Consider the following 16745-nt stretch of genomic DNA (forward strand, 5'->3'; position numbering starts at 1 on the left):
CTGTAGTCATTTTATGGTCAGTACATGTGATTTGTGCTATGACCTGACCCAAAGCCATTTTTTTTCCTTTTTTTTTTTTTTACATTTGTCACAATTTTCAATAAATGTATTTTATCACCTGATGCTGTGGTCCTGTTTACTTGCTCTCTTTTTAGAGGATTCAAAGTAGCGAGCGAAAATGCAATGCATAATGCGCAAAGTTGAGTGCTTCCATAACTAGATCTATTTCTCATTCCGTCCATTCGTTGTGTGAAGGCCAGTGTGCTTTGTCAGAATCATTCCTGAATTTGGCAGGAAGAAAAGGCATCGCCTTCACCTTGAGTCGGGCGTGTGCTTATCGTGCCTGTGTCTCAGCTCTTGCTGACAGTCTTCAGAGCTGCAGGGCCTGGACGATTGTTTATTCATCAGTCCTCCCCGTTCTGCAGCTGATCCCTGCTCACGCATTCTGTTGTCAAGGACTCTGACATCATCTCGGAAGTGTAGGAGACCAAGAGATGAAGAACTGCCAGCATGTCCTTACTCAACCTGTATAGGAGTTTTTAGGCTCCCAAATAAATAGGTGTGAGAGGTAACCACTGGTACATGCTTGGAAACTTTTCAATATTTTATACTGAACATTTGCTGCAATACTTAGTTGCCCACAAGGTTTCTTGAGGTTGTGACTAGTAGACTTCTCGAAAAAGAGAGAAAAAAAAACAATTATGTTTAACTGAAGAGGCCTTAAGTCTACTTAGAAACGTGTAAGAATTCAAATCAAGAAGAAAAGGAGAAGAATTAAGGGTCAAACGTAGGTCATTCATTAAAGTGGAAAACAAACTGCAAAATACATTCAAACTAAACAATGAATTCACACAGCTAAATGGGATTTAAGCAATGTCGCGTTCATTGAGTAACCCATCGAGTGTTGTAAAAATGAAACAAGACGACCGCCTTTGCGCTTCCAATTGCATCAGAGGATGCAGTGTCTTGTTCCCTTCTCAGGGAACCATGGTTAGACACGTAACCTGAGACATTCCCTTTCAAGGGAACTTCAAACTGCATCCTCTATGGGGCGCTATGGGGAATGGTATACCCACGCCACCATGCTGAGGGGAGTGCATGCCAAGCACAAGTACCAACTCTACCCAAGCTTAAGGGAGTTGCCCCTGGGACAATTCGACGGCTGTCAGTGACATTATCCCCTTCGGCCAAAGGCCTGAGCTACGTACCTCAGAAACTTACCTGTTAGGGGCCGGGCCTCCTGAACCCAGGGTAGATCTCAAAGGCTTGGAATCAAAAGAAGAGATTATTATTATTATTATTTTTGAGGGGATACGACCAAATGGCTAGGAAGTAACTAGGTCTTGGCCTGTCACCCAGGGGCTACCATTTGCTCTGCATGAGCTGGCTGAAGGAATTGTCTCAACAGACTCTTGGTAGCAACACCCTGTTCAAGTAGGTATCACTGTGAATACATAGGTAGAGTGGTGCCCAAGGTGAAACCGGGACCTATCCGACTCAAAGAAAGGGCACGAAGCCTCAGCGCGTAATCCTTACCATACAGGATTTTAGAAAGAATGCAAAATGCCTGATGTGCGTCTTTACCATAGCATGGACATTAGAAAGTGCACAGAGACTTAGCGTGCGAACTTACAGTAGCATGGATTTTAGGGATACCGCTACTAAGGGGTCATAGAGGCTGTTTAGCGTGGTACTCTGAGGGAGCAGTCCCTAGCATACACAGAGTGCACATAGATGGAAATGGTGCAACCCATTGAAAAATCTGTCATATGAAGAGTCACCAACTCATCATCATGGTCACAAACCTGGTCTGGCTAGCAGTAAATTACCTAGCTGAAGGAGCAAAGCACCCAGCTCTCAGCTGAGAGGGGGAGACAGATGCTCGCCCTACAGCATGCTCATAGATAATCGTGAAGAGTAAGTGTACTGCAAGCTTAACCATAAATGCAGCATATCAGGGAGGCAGAAGAAGGGGCCTAGTAGCCTGATGTTACTGGTTCAAGGAGCTCTGGGAAGCGGAGAATGAGGGGAGCACTGCTAAAAGCCCACCATGAGAACAGCCGACGGAGCGGGGAATTCAACTCCTCCAGAGGGGAGGGAACTCGGATGCTCAGAAGGGAGCAGCATGCTCATAGATGACCCTCTACAGTGAGGGGAGCAATGCTAGCTAGATTAAATAGAGCTCACCAGGGAGGCAACATTGTCAACCCAATCCAGCCCTGTGCTCTCTACCCCAATAGAGAGCATGGGTCCCATTTAACCAGACCCGCAGAGCCTGGAAACAACGGGGCCCAAATCATGCATGGAGAGCTGTTCTCCTCAGAGCCAGAGCACTTGGGAACGGTTTCCACAGAAACACCCCACACTCATACCTCAGGGAAAAACAATGTACTCAAGCCCACTCCCTGGTTCACCATGAGGGCAGTGTGACACAACTAGTGGACTGAAGAGTAGAGTTTAGGGTAGCAAAGTTGCTCAATGCCTCAGCAGGAGGAGCTCCACTCAGTCACTAGAAGGAGGACCCACAGGTCTTGGGATTGCGGAGCTGTACTGGGGACCTGATGACCAAGAAGGCTCCCACAGAAGCCTAATGACTTGGCCACATGATCCAGGAGGCATGAAGCCAAGAACAGGGCTATCACCCAGTCCGGATCCAGTATCACCGAGTGAGGCCATCACCATAATGAGTCAATAGCAAGGTGCCACTCTCTCGTTAACATAAATACGACAGTTAGCAGAAGCTATAGAGATTACTGTTTATTAAGTTTTAAATATGGAATATTTTTCTTACACAAATGCGTTGATTCACTTCAGAAGGGCCTTTTTAATCCCCGGAGCCATGTGGAGCACTTTTTATGATAGATATATGCACTTTATTTTGCTTCAAAATCTTGACCACTATTCACTGCCATTATAAAGCCTGGAAGAGCCAGGCCTTTTTAAAACTCTGATTGTATTCATCCGAAAGAAGAAAATTATATACACCTAGGATGTCTTGAGGGTGAGTAAATCATGGGGTAATATACATTTCTGAGTGAACTATCCTTTTTACTCACCCAGTGCTAAAGACCTGATGAAAACTTAAATCACAAAGTGCAAACTCAAATGCCATTGGCTCTCACTGCTTCAGTAGAGCAGCCAACATACTGAAAGACCCATCCCACCCTGGACATCAGCTGTTTGACCGGCTGCCTTCTGGTTGATGTTTCATGTCTATCACATCACAGACAAACAGACTCAAAAACAGTTTCTACCTCCGAGCCATTCAGGAACTGAACACTGCCAAACAATCTACACAGACTCTTGGTCTTTCTTGACCACAATACCACAGAACATTGCATAGAGGCAACAGTATTTTCAACTGTCCCTCGTTTGTTTACATTTCAACTGCACTACTTGTACATAGGGTCACCGCAATCCAGAGATGTGCAACATCCGGATGTGTAATACCTCACCTCAGCTGCTATGCCATTGTATAATTTTGTATCATTTTATCACATTGTCCTATTGTTGTATATATTTATTTTTATTTGATCCCACACTTTAAATGAATAGTGTTCCATTTCTTTTTGATGTTATGTGTGAATTACAAGAAGGATTGCTACCTAATTTCATTTTACTCTGTGCAATGACAATAAAGGAATCTTGAATCTTGTGCTCATCTTTAACAGTTTAACGCATTAGCTGAATATATACTATCTGCCTGTTGGAAAACGTGACCAAAAAGATTAGTCCCCACAGAAACACTGAATGACTTCAAGCTCCACCATCTCATTCTGTAAGTTCTTTTTAATGTCCATAATATGCATTTTCGTGTGTGACATGGTTGCAACGTTCTAGTTACTTTTTTTTTTATAAAGTGCATTATTAATTAATCAATGTTTTAGGCGATCAGTCATTGGGCTTTCAAATCTTTTTTCTTCTGTTATTTCATTGTTGCACTTTCTTGTCAGCAAAAATGTTTCTTTAGTCAAATAAATTGTTATTTTAGTGAAATTAACATTTTAGGCTATATACAATGTTGACTATATTTAAATCGTTTTGCTACAGACAAAGTATTGCTAATAAAAATTGAGTCATGAAATTTAAATTTTGTATGCAGTGTTGCACTATTTGTTGTAAATTATTTATCTGTGCACTCATTACTTTTTTACATTCATGTTACCTCATTTTTAAGCAAAAATATTAGTGCCTCTCTCCTTTTAATGACATCTCTTCCTTGATTGGGAAGAAAAGTTGTTCGCAATTTCCTATTTAGGTGACTCAGCCAAACATTGCTTAGTTGTTATATGACAGTCAGTCCACAGCACTCAGATAGTTCTCAGTATCTGAGCACTCCTACAAAATTACAATTACTTCACCCTTTGACATTACTTATTTAGTTTCACTGTGACTTTATTTTGTGCCTTATATAGAGGCAGGTGTACGCTTAATCCCTGATGTTCTGGTATGCTTTGAGTGGTAATGGACAGAATGCACAACAACTCAAGTCAGATGACATACTATTAGAGAGAGTGGGAGGTGGAGGAAGCAGTGAAAATTAGGTACCGAAAAGGAAGAAGGATAAATAGATCCATAGACGGGGGAAGGCACAAGACAGGAATAGAACAGCGTGGTGAGCTGGATACGTGGACAGGTGTCTTATAATAGCTTCATTTGCTTAAAATTCAAGGATAGTTCTTTTTTAAGCGATTCTTGGCCATATGATGTCAAATTTTGGGTAAGATACATATCTATATATGTGTTGGTTATATATACATAGAGCGAGAGAAAGACATGAATATTTTAAATAGAAAATTTATCCCCAGGCAAGTTTGGGCAGAAAACCCAGAGTGGCTTTTTGCTGGTATTTGATAATAATTACATTTCAAACATATATATATATAAATTTATTATTATTATTATTATTAAACAATGCAATCAAATGGTGACTGTTAAACAATAGCTTAATCAGTGCTGTCCTCTTCTTTTTCCTTCCTTTTCTCATCTTTGTGTGTTAATGCTTCATTTCTCATGGAATGGGCTGCCTTCCCTCCTTCCCGCAGGCCACTTCATGGCCTGAACCACTTCAATGGCAGGAAGTCAGAGGCAGTCTGCAGACAGCTCTGGTACAATCCTGACCTATTTAAATCCTGTCAAAACAGGCGGACCTGTCTCCCACTTTCCTGTTCAGTGAGGGTCCATGGATTTTCTATCAATCAGTTGATCCCAAACTAATCAGTCAGTCACAGATCTGGGATCTGTTTGATTGTGGGTGTCATGCGGTCCACTCATGAGGCTACAAGTCTCCCCTGCTTCAATGCCCCATTTATGCATCACAAATATCCTCATAGTGACAAAGGATAACGACTCATGGCAAATCATAGCCTGGGTAGAGATTTTGCCCTCATTATCATGACAGAGCCTTCATGAGAATGAAGGTGAAAGCCGAACCAAGGTCTGGTAAATTAGAGCGTGTATGGAACAGCATCTAAAATAGAATAATAAATACATTCATTTGGAGTGTCATGTACTGTTAAACTCTAGATTATCTTGTTTCATTTGATACATAATATCCACACTAGCATGACTCTCTGCACAAAATAGGCCAGTTTCATTGGAATATATGAAAATGAAAAGGCCCAGAAATTTGTTGGAATAATAAGAAACTCTATTTTATTAGAAGAGGAATGAAGAGACCACTTCATATATCACCTTTTTTCTACTATTATTACATATTTAACTGATACATGCCTTGCTTAAAAACTTAACTTTGCCATTCTATATGTAGATTTTATTAATGTTCATTAAAAAAAAAAAAAAAAAAAAAAAAAAAAACTTTGCCGTTAGAAGCTGCTGCCTCTATAGGGATTAATTTTTGTGAGAGATGTATGAATTGTATTACCATACAGTTTATCATAGAGTTGGATAAAGGTCTGTTATAGGGTTCTTTTGTTGTGTTTTTTTTTTATAATTTATTTGATGATTTATTGTATTTTTTTAATAATCTCACACCAAACAGCAAAGAATGCATTGATAAACATATATTTGCTCTATTGTGAATTCATTAAAAGTGTAACTGACCCCACAAAAATGTTGAGAATACATTTCTTGCCAGAGGAAAAATACCCCCGTGTTTGCATCATACTGTTGAATACCAATGAAGTCAATATTACGCCAATGTGCCAGTAAAACACCCTCTGCATGACATTATAAAGACAGTGCTAACCTAATGCAATACTGCCATCTAGAGGTGAGTTCTCCCTTGCAACAGCTGCCTGCCAGATCGAGATATATACTATTAGGGCCAGATTTTAAGTAACCTATATATAGTGCAAATCCCATATGCGATAAAAGTGTCAAGAATTTTTGCAGTCATTAAAAATAACCATCTTCTTCAAAGGTATTTACATTTATTAAAGAAGGAACTGCAAGGAGGTAAATACAGTACAATATAGTGTCAACCTGGTGCATCACATTTTAGGCACTTAGCATAAAAAAATAAACTGGTCTCTCAGATCCCAATAAAACCTGTGTGACATGGGCATTACAACAAGGAGGAAGGACGTTTTTGCTTGAGGACAAACATTATTCGGTAGACAGGTGTGAGTGAGGACTATATTTTTGCTCATTCATGGCATGACATTACTTGTTTCAAGCTGGGCCATTTGAGCTGAATATTAATCAACTGTTATGGTTTGCATAAACAGTTCCACTACTTCACATGTATAACAGTGATTGTCATGTCACAAAGAGGATGACAAACATACTGAGTGAATATATATATGTATGTATAAACAACTTTACAGGCCAACAACAGTTCTCACATGTTAGAAACAAAGTTAACCAACTGGACATGGGAAAGTAAAGCTTCAGAAAATCCACTGATTTATTCGGACAACTATAAAACACTGAACAATAGCTTTTTAAATCAAGGATGGATTATTACCTCTCTGCCATCAAAGCTTCTTTCAAGCACAATGGACAAAGACCAATTAATGTACACAGACAAATGAAGACACCCGTCCTAACAATTAGACAGATCTCTCAGGGAGACTTAAGTGTGGCAGATCAGAACACTTGTGGGGTGTTTATCTATATTTAACAAGAAATTATATAAAAAAAAAAAAAAAAAAAAACTCAAAAAAAAAGCAGATTCACAAAGATTTAGAAGCACCATTGAGTACACCATCAGCTCTGGATAGTGTTGACTTTTAAAACAATAGTTGTATTCAATTTCTAGTAAACCGAGCTTTTAATGCAAAGGATATATTGAATTTTATAACTCAAATGACCATCTGTGTTTTGATAAGTTTTGAACTGTCAACCAATTGTTTCTATGGAGCATAAACCCATATTGAAAAGACTTGATATTAGGGCTATCAATGAGAATATAAATATAAATTGTTTAAAGGAAGCCTCAACTCCTAATTTTGTGGTTTATAAGGCAGTTGAAATAAAAAACTAATGTAGCGAGGATAAATGGTCACAACTTTCAATCTTTGAACTCTGCTAAGCACACAAGAATCTTAGAAATCTGGACTTTACCATGGAAAAACAGACCCTTTTGTTAAAACTTTGAGGCAGAATGAGGCACTCAAGTATCACAGAAAATGAAAATACAGTTAGTGTTTGGTTGGCTATTTGAGGTTTGTTGGCTTGCATCTCAATACATCCTGTTTTATCCTTTTTTTTAGTAAAGCATAATAGTACATTTACAGGTGCATTACTTCATTTCAAATAGGGAAAAGGACAACAAAAAGCACCAAAGCCATAACTGACAGATGTAGGTTCAGAATATCTTTACAGAGAAAAATTCCAACTACAGTATTATAAAGTCCATTATTGCTACTGAAAATGACACCGGGTCTAAACTGACATAATGAAGGTAGCTGCATGGTACCAGCGAAACATGAAACTGACCCAAAAAACAACAACATGAGAACAAATACTGCGTATTAATGGCAAACCACCTTAAAGTACACAACATTTCAACAGGATGGTTTCCACAGGAACCAGTTGGGCATTTTTAGGCAATATCATGTGTGTCACAATTCCTAAATAATATTTAAATGGATAGTTCACCCTTAAAATGAAAATTCAACCATCATTTACTCACCCTCATGTCACATCAAACCTTTATGAAGATATTTCGAAAATTGTCAGTAGAATGAAATTCAGTGGGGTCTGATGTTTGACCCTGTTGACTTTAATTGCATGGATGAAACTGGCGATACATTCTTCAGAATGTTTTTTGTGTTTCACATAAGAAAAAGTTGTGCAGGTTTGGAGCGACATGAATGTGAGAAAATAACCATTTTTAATTATGGGTGAACTATCCCTTTAAAATTTGCATATAAAATTCAATTTCTTTGAACATTTTCATGATATCTAAGCACCAAAGGACGTTGATTGGAAATTAAAATTGGTTCAGTGATGTAGGTATGACAATGTAGCCAACTTAAACTGTACTTAAATGGTACATAAAAATCTACAATCAAACACAGATTACTTTTTTATAAACTGGACCATTCACTCATTCATTGAAAAATGATGGAATTACCTGAGAATTCAGTTCAATTGTCTGCATTAAAAGAGGTCTATAAGAGACAGCACCATCTTATACCAGTGATCTTTCTGCTTGCACCATAAACATACAGTGTGTCCAGTTTTCACAGTTCCGTTCTATACATACTCAAGGGTTTTGATTTAAATATACAAGGGTGAAAATTATTTACATACAAACTGGTTTCAGGTACCAAACTCTTCTCTATTACACTATACCCTTTAAAAGCTTCTGAAGACAAATCTATGGAAAAATAACATCAACAGGTTAACTGTATCTTACTGTACTATAAAAAAAAAGAAAAGAAAATATTACAAAAAAAAAAAAAAATCAGTTTTCTACAATGAAGGATGGAATTTGGCCCAATCCAGGGGCTCTGTAGTTGCATTAGAACAGCTTATTCCAGTCTCTTGTTGCCTCCATTAGATGCCGTTGACCATGGCCGATCCAGTCCTCTTGGTTGTTGAAAACTCGGCCACAAAACCAGCAACAAAATGTTGACTGCTGCTCTGAACCAGCAGATGAGGACCTCACCACCTCATATTTATTTCTGCTAGTCTTTTTTAACTTCAGTTTCAGTATGAATCTCTCTTGAACAGCACCTCCTACCGGCCTTGATCTTTCACCCCCACTGCCATTGGAAGCATTCTGCTTTGCAAGTGTTCTTGGAAACTCCGACAGGGCTTTAACTGTATCTTGGGACAGCGCCACCTTGAGAACTTCACCTTTGTATCTGTTCACGGACCTCATGATGCTAGCAACTTCAGGAATGTCTGCATCTGGATGGTTCAGCACAACCACAGGCTGGTTTTGCCGGGGACATTTGATTTCTTGAAGTGGACTAAAGGGACAGAGCCTCAGCGTTCTCACCATATCTTTCGCAACAGGCTCCCAAATTGAGGTAGCGTCTTTCTCGGCCGACGACTTGCTGGAGATTCTCCTCATTTTGGAGGAGCTCTCCAGCATTTCCTCAAACAAAGCCCTTCGCCTCCGTTTCCTTTGGCTACGTGGACGGATGGAACAGGGAACAAGTGGCGACTTCTGTAATGCTACATCGTGATCAGCCCTGCTTTTGATCTGAACATTGGACTGGGGTAGAATATGTTTAAGCTGGGATGCGGGGATGAGTTTATGAATGAGACCTTCTGAATTAGTAGAGGTTTTAAGTCCTGCAGACACATTGGTTAAAGATTCATTTGAGGACATTAACAAACAAGGTGACTGCAGAGAGCTTGTGGCAAGGTATACTGATTTTTTGCCTGTGGTGTATGGAGCAGTGGAGAGAAATCTGGTGCCATTGGGACCTCGAACTATCTTAAGGAAAACCCTGTTTTTGCCAGCCTCGTTCGAAGTTTTCCCGTCTGAATTGTTCAAAAGTATACCTGACTTGGCAGGAGAAATGTATCTAACCAAGTAAGCTTGTCTCCCAGCCTGCAAAGGACTGGTTTTATCTGCAGCATTCACAGGCATGGCCAATACAGGACGAGTTGCAAGCACAGTCTTAGAACTCGAAGCACTTGACTCACTACTAACTGGGGTAACAGGGAGTGGTCTCTGAACCAAATAACAAGTCTGTGGCACGTTGGTCGCCTGTTCTCCGGATGAGGACTTGACAGCACCTGATAAGAGAAGAGATGTTTTAAGAGCAGAAGCATTGACGAAGTAGCGGTTTCCACTGCCACTTGGTGCCATCTGTGCAGACGCTTGACCTTTTGTTTCAAGATTGGAATTCTGTGCAGACAAGCCAATTCTGCCTCCATTTAAAGTAAGAGCTACTCCCGTAGTCTTGCTGGCCATCTCAATCCCAGGTTTCACATAAGACACATTAATTTTGGGAGAACAGGATTTAGTAATTAGCTTGAACCCAGCTCCACTTTTCAGCTGAACTGGGACGGCATATGGAGTGTCTGTAGTTTGAAGGAACATCTGCTGTTTTCCTTCAGGTGTCTGCAAGATCCGAAGTGTGGTTTTGGTCGGCCTAACAGTTTCTTGTACTGTCGCTGAAGACCTCATTCTTTCTTTCTCAAGTTGCTGGCTGATTATGGCGTCTGAGTGCTTTTCAAGTATCTTGCCCAAAACAGCTGCACTATTCACACTTGCTGCTGTGTTCTCGCTCGCACAGGTGACACCTTCCTGTATCTTCTCTGGTGCTGATGAACAAGCTGCTTCTCCTTCTTTTTCTGGAAGCACAGGAATGAGTGAATCATCGACAGTAGCTATGCACTCATCGACCTCAATATCACTATCTGACACTCTCTCTAATGTCTTCTCTCCACTTTCAGAGACCAGATCACTCTCATCAGCCCCTCCCTTGCTATCTTCTTCAGTTGGAAGAGGAGGCGATGGTGGCAGAGTTAAGCTCCAATCACCAAAATCCTCTTCACACTCTTCTTCCTCCAAGCCCTGCGTTAAGTCTTCCTCAGGCAGCAATGAATCAGGAGAGCTCCCAGAAGTGTCTTTAGAATAATTGTGGAAACTAAAGACCTCTTGACTTGGGGAACTGAGAAAGTTATTTACAACTTCTGTGTTACTATCTTTGGCTTCAGTTGATGCACTTTTACTAGTTTCATTTTGTGCGTTAGCCTCAGTTGTTTTGTTTTTAGTTACTTCAGACGACTTTACAACAATACTGTCTGAGGCTGGAGTCTCACTTGAGTCAGAATTAGCATTTTGGTAAAACTGAAAGCTCTCTTCAACTTCTGCGGTAGAGGTCTTAATGTCAGTCATCTTGCATAAGGTCTCAACTTGGTCAGAATCCTGCTCTTTTTTAGCCTCTAAATCAAGGATGCTCTTTTCGACAGGACTTTTGATAGTGGAGTTTGGTTCAGTGCTATTCTCGCTGGGTTCCTGGATAAGAGATTCTTCCAACATCCCTGAAAATGTTGCATCTACAGTTGCTTTTGATGGAAGTTTAGATTTCAGGATATCTGTGTTTGTGGACTTGCCTTCTATAGACATTTCAGGGTTTGATTCTAAATCAGAAACTGCATCAGGACATGTGCTTTCATCAGCAGATGACTGTGATCCTGAGGGTTCATCCATAACTGAAGCTAACGCTCTAGCCTCATATTTAGATAAATCTACTTGAGCCATCTGCAAATCAGAATCAGTGGAGGAAAGCTCTTTAGTTGAAACAGGAAGTGTGCTGGCTGTCTGGATATCATCAGTGGAGCATTTCTCAATTGAACAGAGGAAAGATACCTCATGCAGATGAGGTGATGACCTTCCATTGGATTGACGGCTCTGACACAGGGAAGGTGCAGCATCTTTTGATGCCGTAGACAGTACTTTAACACTACGTGAGACTTCAGTATCCTCATTATTTACCTGCCCTGCTTTAGCTTTACTTGCACTCTCAAAGCTAACTTTGTGCTCATCTGTCATGGGGAGATGGTTGCCAATGTGATTTTCAACTTCCTGTGACTCTTCTTTTATTGAAGATGTCTCATTTGATTCACCAGACTCTAAACTGAGGAGAGATCCTATGCTTGGTGAGGATGAAGAGCACGGGCTGCTGGTTATTTTATCTTCATCGTCACCAATGTGTGAATCAGAACCCTCATTTTCAGTGGAGTCCTCTTGTTTTGTCGGTATGACTTTTAGAACTAAATGTTTTTTACCATCTACCATCTTAAAGCCCATGACTTTAGTGGTGCAGTTCGGTGGAATGGAAATTTTATTTTTCACCATAAGGACAGTCAGTCCATTGTTGTTGGCTGAATTCAGAAGTCCTGGACTTCCTGGACTAATCTCATGCTCTTGTAACTTTGGTTGTGGCGTTGTTGATGGAATGAGGTGCAAAATTTGCGGCTCACTTTTTAGGGGAGACTTTGTCCATTTAACACTCTCCTTTTTAACCCCGACCGCTCTTTCAAGGAACTGCTGGGTCTCCTCCAAGGTTTTTTCAGGATTAAACAACCTGCCGTTATGATCAAGCAGACCTACACCGGCGATTGAGTTACGTTTTGTTTCTCTGGATCCTCCAACTGGAGGAGACTTTTTAAGCAACCGTCCAGGTGAATTAACTCCAGAACTATCCTCATTTGCTCTCCACTTGTTCATTTCCTCACCGTGTGCCACAGTAAGATGTTTGTTCAGATAATCTCTGCGAGCTGCACTATAGCCACAAATCTGACAAGAGAAAGGAAAAGTCCCAGAATGCACCATGTTATGCCTCTGATGCTCCCCTTGTGTGGGGCTGCCATGTGGACATTTCATACATTTGTGATTACGTTCGTTGTGATGATGGATGTGTTGAACAAAGGTTCCTGCATCTCGGGTGGAGAACTCACACTTTTTACAGAGAAACTGTCCATTACGGCTGTGGCAGTTGGTAAAGTGCCTGGTGAGCAAAAGAAGCGAATACTGCACCCCATCGTTGCAAATCTCACACGTGACCAAAGTGTTTCGATGTCCGATGCGATGTCGCTGAAGAGATGAGAATTCATTGGTGACAAACAAGCACAGATCACAAGGATAAGTAGGAAGCGTCCCCTTGTGTGTTCCTTGAAAATGTTTCAGCAAGTCATTAGGGCTGTAAGTGGTGTCGTCTTTGCATTCAGAGCAACAAAAACTCAGTATTTTTCCAGAGAAGATTGCACCCTGCTGCATCTTACATGGAGTCTTTCCAGAAGCTTTGCCGTCTGTGTGAAGATTATCAGTGGCTGACTCCTCAGGGGGTGTTTCTTGGTCACAATGTTCATTGCAAGAGGCTGTCTCTGGAAGCTGATGTGCCAATTTGAGAGGCAAAGTGTGGTCCAGTGAGGTGTCATCATCCTGGCTCAGGTCATGGCTTTCAGGGGGATCATCTGATGTCGTCAGGTCAACCTCCATGCTTTAAAATAAAGGCTCCTGCAATATTAAAAAACAAAGAAGCATTATCATATTGTAACCTAGGAATAATACTACTGCACAATTCATGTTTACAGCATTTAAGGAAAATGACCCCTTTAGTAAAAACTAGTATGCTTTTAATTAATGCAGCATGTTGAGTGTATAAGCTTTGCAATACTAGTATTTGTTTAAAAAATGACAGGCTACATTTTTTTTTTTTTTTTTACTTTTTGACTTTTAACGCTTGTTGTTTTGGCATTTCCATCAAGAAATAAGGACAGAAATATTTCAACACCATTCACCTCAATTTCTTACATCCTGAACAACTATAGTCTAAGCTCTTAGTCATAAAAGCATTTCTATGAAAAATTCAATTGTTATGAGTCCATATGGATTTATACATCAATTTTTTGAATATTCTACACTCAGAAGTTTCTGTGGAGCATTCTGCAGATTTATATATATTTTGTGTTTCAGAGATGTTTAGAACAGCATACTATCATACTGCTGCAGTTTATAGCTTGTATACTGTGTTTATTATGCCAATGTTCTGTATGCATAAAATACATGGATGTTTTCCTACATTTTCCAAAATGAGCAGTACACAGAATATAGCACTCAAGTGTAAAGAATGAACCAGAAGAAGAAATTCCAACTGCAAATTTTTAACTTATTTGTGTCTCATTATTGAACTGCCAAATGTTAGGAATTATTATATATATTTTTTCTTTTACTTTACACAAAATTAGAAATGCAAAATACCAAGAAGATAAAATTTATTTGGATTACCTAACAACAGCTCTAATATTGTTTAATAACTAAAATGTTTACTGTTGGAAAAATGCCTAGTACACTCAGTCTGTACACTGGTAAACTGTTGAAATGTAACAATGTCTAATAATGTCAATGTCTGTTAAAAAAAAAATTCTACAACAATCAGTACAATTTGCAATTAACTCATTTAATCCCACTTTTTGAGTCAAAGGTAAAAATCAGTTGTTGATATACTTTACACATACTTTGTCAACTGTATATAAAAGTGCAGATTGTCTTGATTTCGTGTGATCATTTTTACATGGCTGGTGTAAACGGTCTAATTACTAATTAAAAGTTTAATTCAAGTTTGCAAGCAAGCATGGGAAACGTCATAATACACAGAGAATTTTTTAAACAAAATATTCAAAGGGTCTATTATTGATGTAGTTTAAGATTGAACATATAAACCTATAAACATGCCATAAGTCAAATGTGTGGACAGTGGGGAAGCCCAGAAACTAATGCTTAAAATTGTAATAACATTCAGTATTTAATAATAACAACTTATTGATTCACAGTATTCATTTAGATTTAAAAGTATTTTTACAAAAAAAAAAAAAAAAAAAAAAAAAAAAAAAGTCTGTTTGAATTTTGTTGTTGTTGTTGTTGTTGTTGTTGTTATTTTCTATTAGGTCTCATTAACCAACCAAAAAGTTTGATGAACTGTGACAAGCATCACTAACTTATGTAAAACTTTAGAAGATACATTTATTTAACTGGTCTATCTAAGGAGCTGTGGAAATACTGGGGTTAAATGGATTAATATTAGTATGATGACCTTCATAAACCAAAAAAGGAAAACATTTCGATTTTCAGTGCTGTTAGAAAGTGGATGTAACAACTTTGTGTGCATCATGGACCATGTTTAGATCTAAAGGAATGAGATAAGTAATTAACACATAGGACAGAATGAGAGAGACTAAAGCTTCTCCCTCATTTGTGCAGTCCCAATAATAATAATAATAATAATAATAATAATAATAATAATAATAATAATAATAATAATCTATAAAATGTGTTGCAAAGTAGCAAAATGTGCCATTTGGCAAGCACAAATTCTGCTTGGTGTCTCTGGGCAGTAAATTTCACTTGCCAACAAGAAAACCAGCTTTATTCATAAACTGGGAAAATTAAACCAGTTTGAACATACAAAGTGAAGTGATGCATGGCACATCATTTCATATGTGAAGTGTGAACTTCATCGGCATTACGGTAATCTCAGACAGCGTTGATTTATCTCTAACGTTACTCATTTTCCTCAACTGCTATATTAGCTAAACTTTTGACCAGGAATTCATTACTTCACAATCACTCTACAGATGTACAAACTTTTTTAAAACATCAAACAAACTAGCAACACTCAACAACTAAGTCCTCCATCTGCGAATGATTAAAGTCGGTCATTTAGATGAAGTTGACATTCACCAACTTTGTGCAACGCGGACACGCACAATACACATTCAACTAAAAAGGAAGTGCCTTGTCAATCGACTCAACACGATAATTATGGCCGTGCATTTCTGGATGCACACCGACTATCCCGCTACACTCATAGCGAACACGTCTACAAATGACACTCAAAGTCAATCACCCATAAGCCACGCTATTTATCCACATCAACAAAAATAAAGCAAGTCGCCCCCACCCACGCTGGATGTAATCAAACGATTAAAAAACAAAGAAGTCAACGAAGGAGCACACTACTAAAAAAAGTGACCGTTATAGTTGAATTAAATGCAATTATCTGTTAATTAATACTGCTGGTTTAAATAAGCGCAGTTTGGAGAAATTTACCTCTTTTTTCTCTTTAGACTGGCAGGTCGGTGACGGCAGCCATGACAGTTCCATCCGGGTTCCGCTCCCTTCACTGCGCGTGAGGCAGGAACTCAGAGCGGATGAATATGGATTACCTGAAAGACTCATTAGGTCGTCTTTACCAACAAATATCTCGCTTTAACCATCGAGACAAAGTATCTAAATGGAATAGAATACTCCTTTGGTTAATTCATGAATAGAATGCCTTGTTTAAATTAAAGTTCATGCAATTCTCGCTCTGTATTAGAAGCAGTTAAACCCATTTTTAAAAGTGGCCATGCATACTGCTGTTTTGTGGACTCTAGGGACGCCATGACTCACTCTAGATCATGGCGCGCCATCTTGACCTACAATATCATTACTCTTACGATGGATAGTTCAAATAATGTTTACTAGGTTGTAAATGTCGGTGCACTGACCTGCTGCAAATAGATGCATGGATTTTTGTACTATTGTGATGGTGATATTGACGATGACAATAATACTCTTCAATATTATCTAGCAGATTTATGTAACATGCACACAACTCTAATTTCCAGAACAAATAAGTGACTAAAACAATTACATATTACAATAAATGTTAAAACAATTACACTAAACATGACTAATTTACACACTAACATAAAATTTTACACACACGCACACACACAAAACATGAATTTGCAATGAAATTCTGACAAACATTTTCCTTATTGCAATTTGGGGCTTTATCACATTTTATTAGACACTTTTCCAT

At 39.0% G+C, this 16745-nt stretch overlaps 1 protein-coding gene across 1 annotated transcript; it reads right to left on the minus strand.

Moving 5' to 3' along the window:
• Nucleotides 1-6844: 6844 nt before the first annotated feature.
• si:ch211-214e3.5 (zinc finger protein 518A) lies at nt 6845-16321 on the minus strand. Its single transcript, XM_042735657.1, has 2 exons — nt 15989-16321; nt 6845-13396 (listed from the first exon to the last, which is right to left on the minus strand). Exon 2 carries the CDS (start codon nt 13376-13378, stop codon nt 8933-8935), a length of 4446 nt encoding a protein of 1481 aa, XP_042591591.1. The 5' UTR covers nt 13379-13396; nt 15989-16321; the 3' UTR covers nt 6845-8932.
• Between the last annotated feature and the right edge of the window lie 424 nt (nt 16322-16745).

This window comes from Cyprinus carpio, chromosome B12 (assembly GCF_018340385.1).
Source record: "Cyprinus carpio isolate SPL01 chromosome B12, ASM1834038v1, whole genome shotgun sequence".
In the NCBI taxonomy this organism is placed as follows: Eukaryota; Metazoa; Chordata; class Actinopteri; order Cypriniformes; family Cyprinidae; genus Cyprinus; species Cyprinus carpio.

Bases quoted from the DNA above. Each gene is read 5' to 3' on its own strand.
- si:ch211-214e3.5 (XM_042735657.1), bottom strand. From the start codon at position 13,378: ATGGAGGTTGACCTGACGACATCAGATGATCCCCCTGAAAGCCATGAC.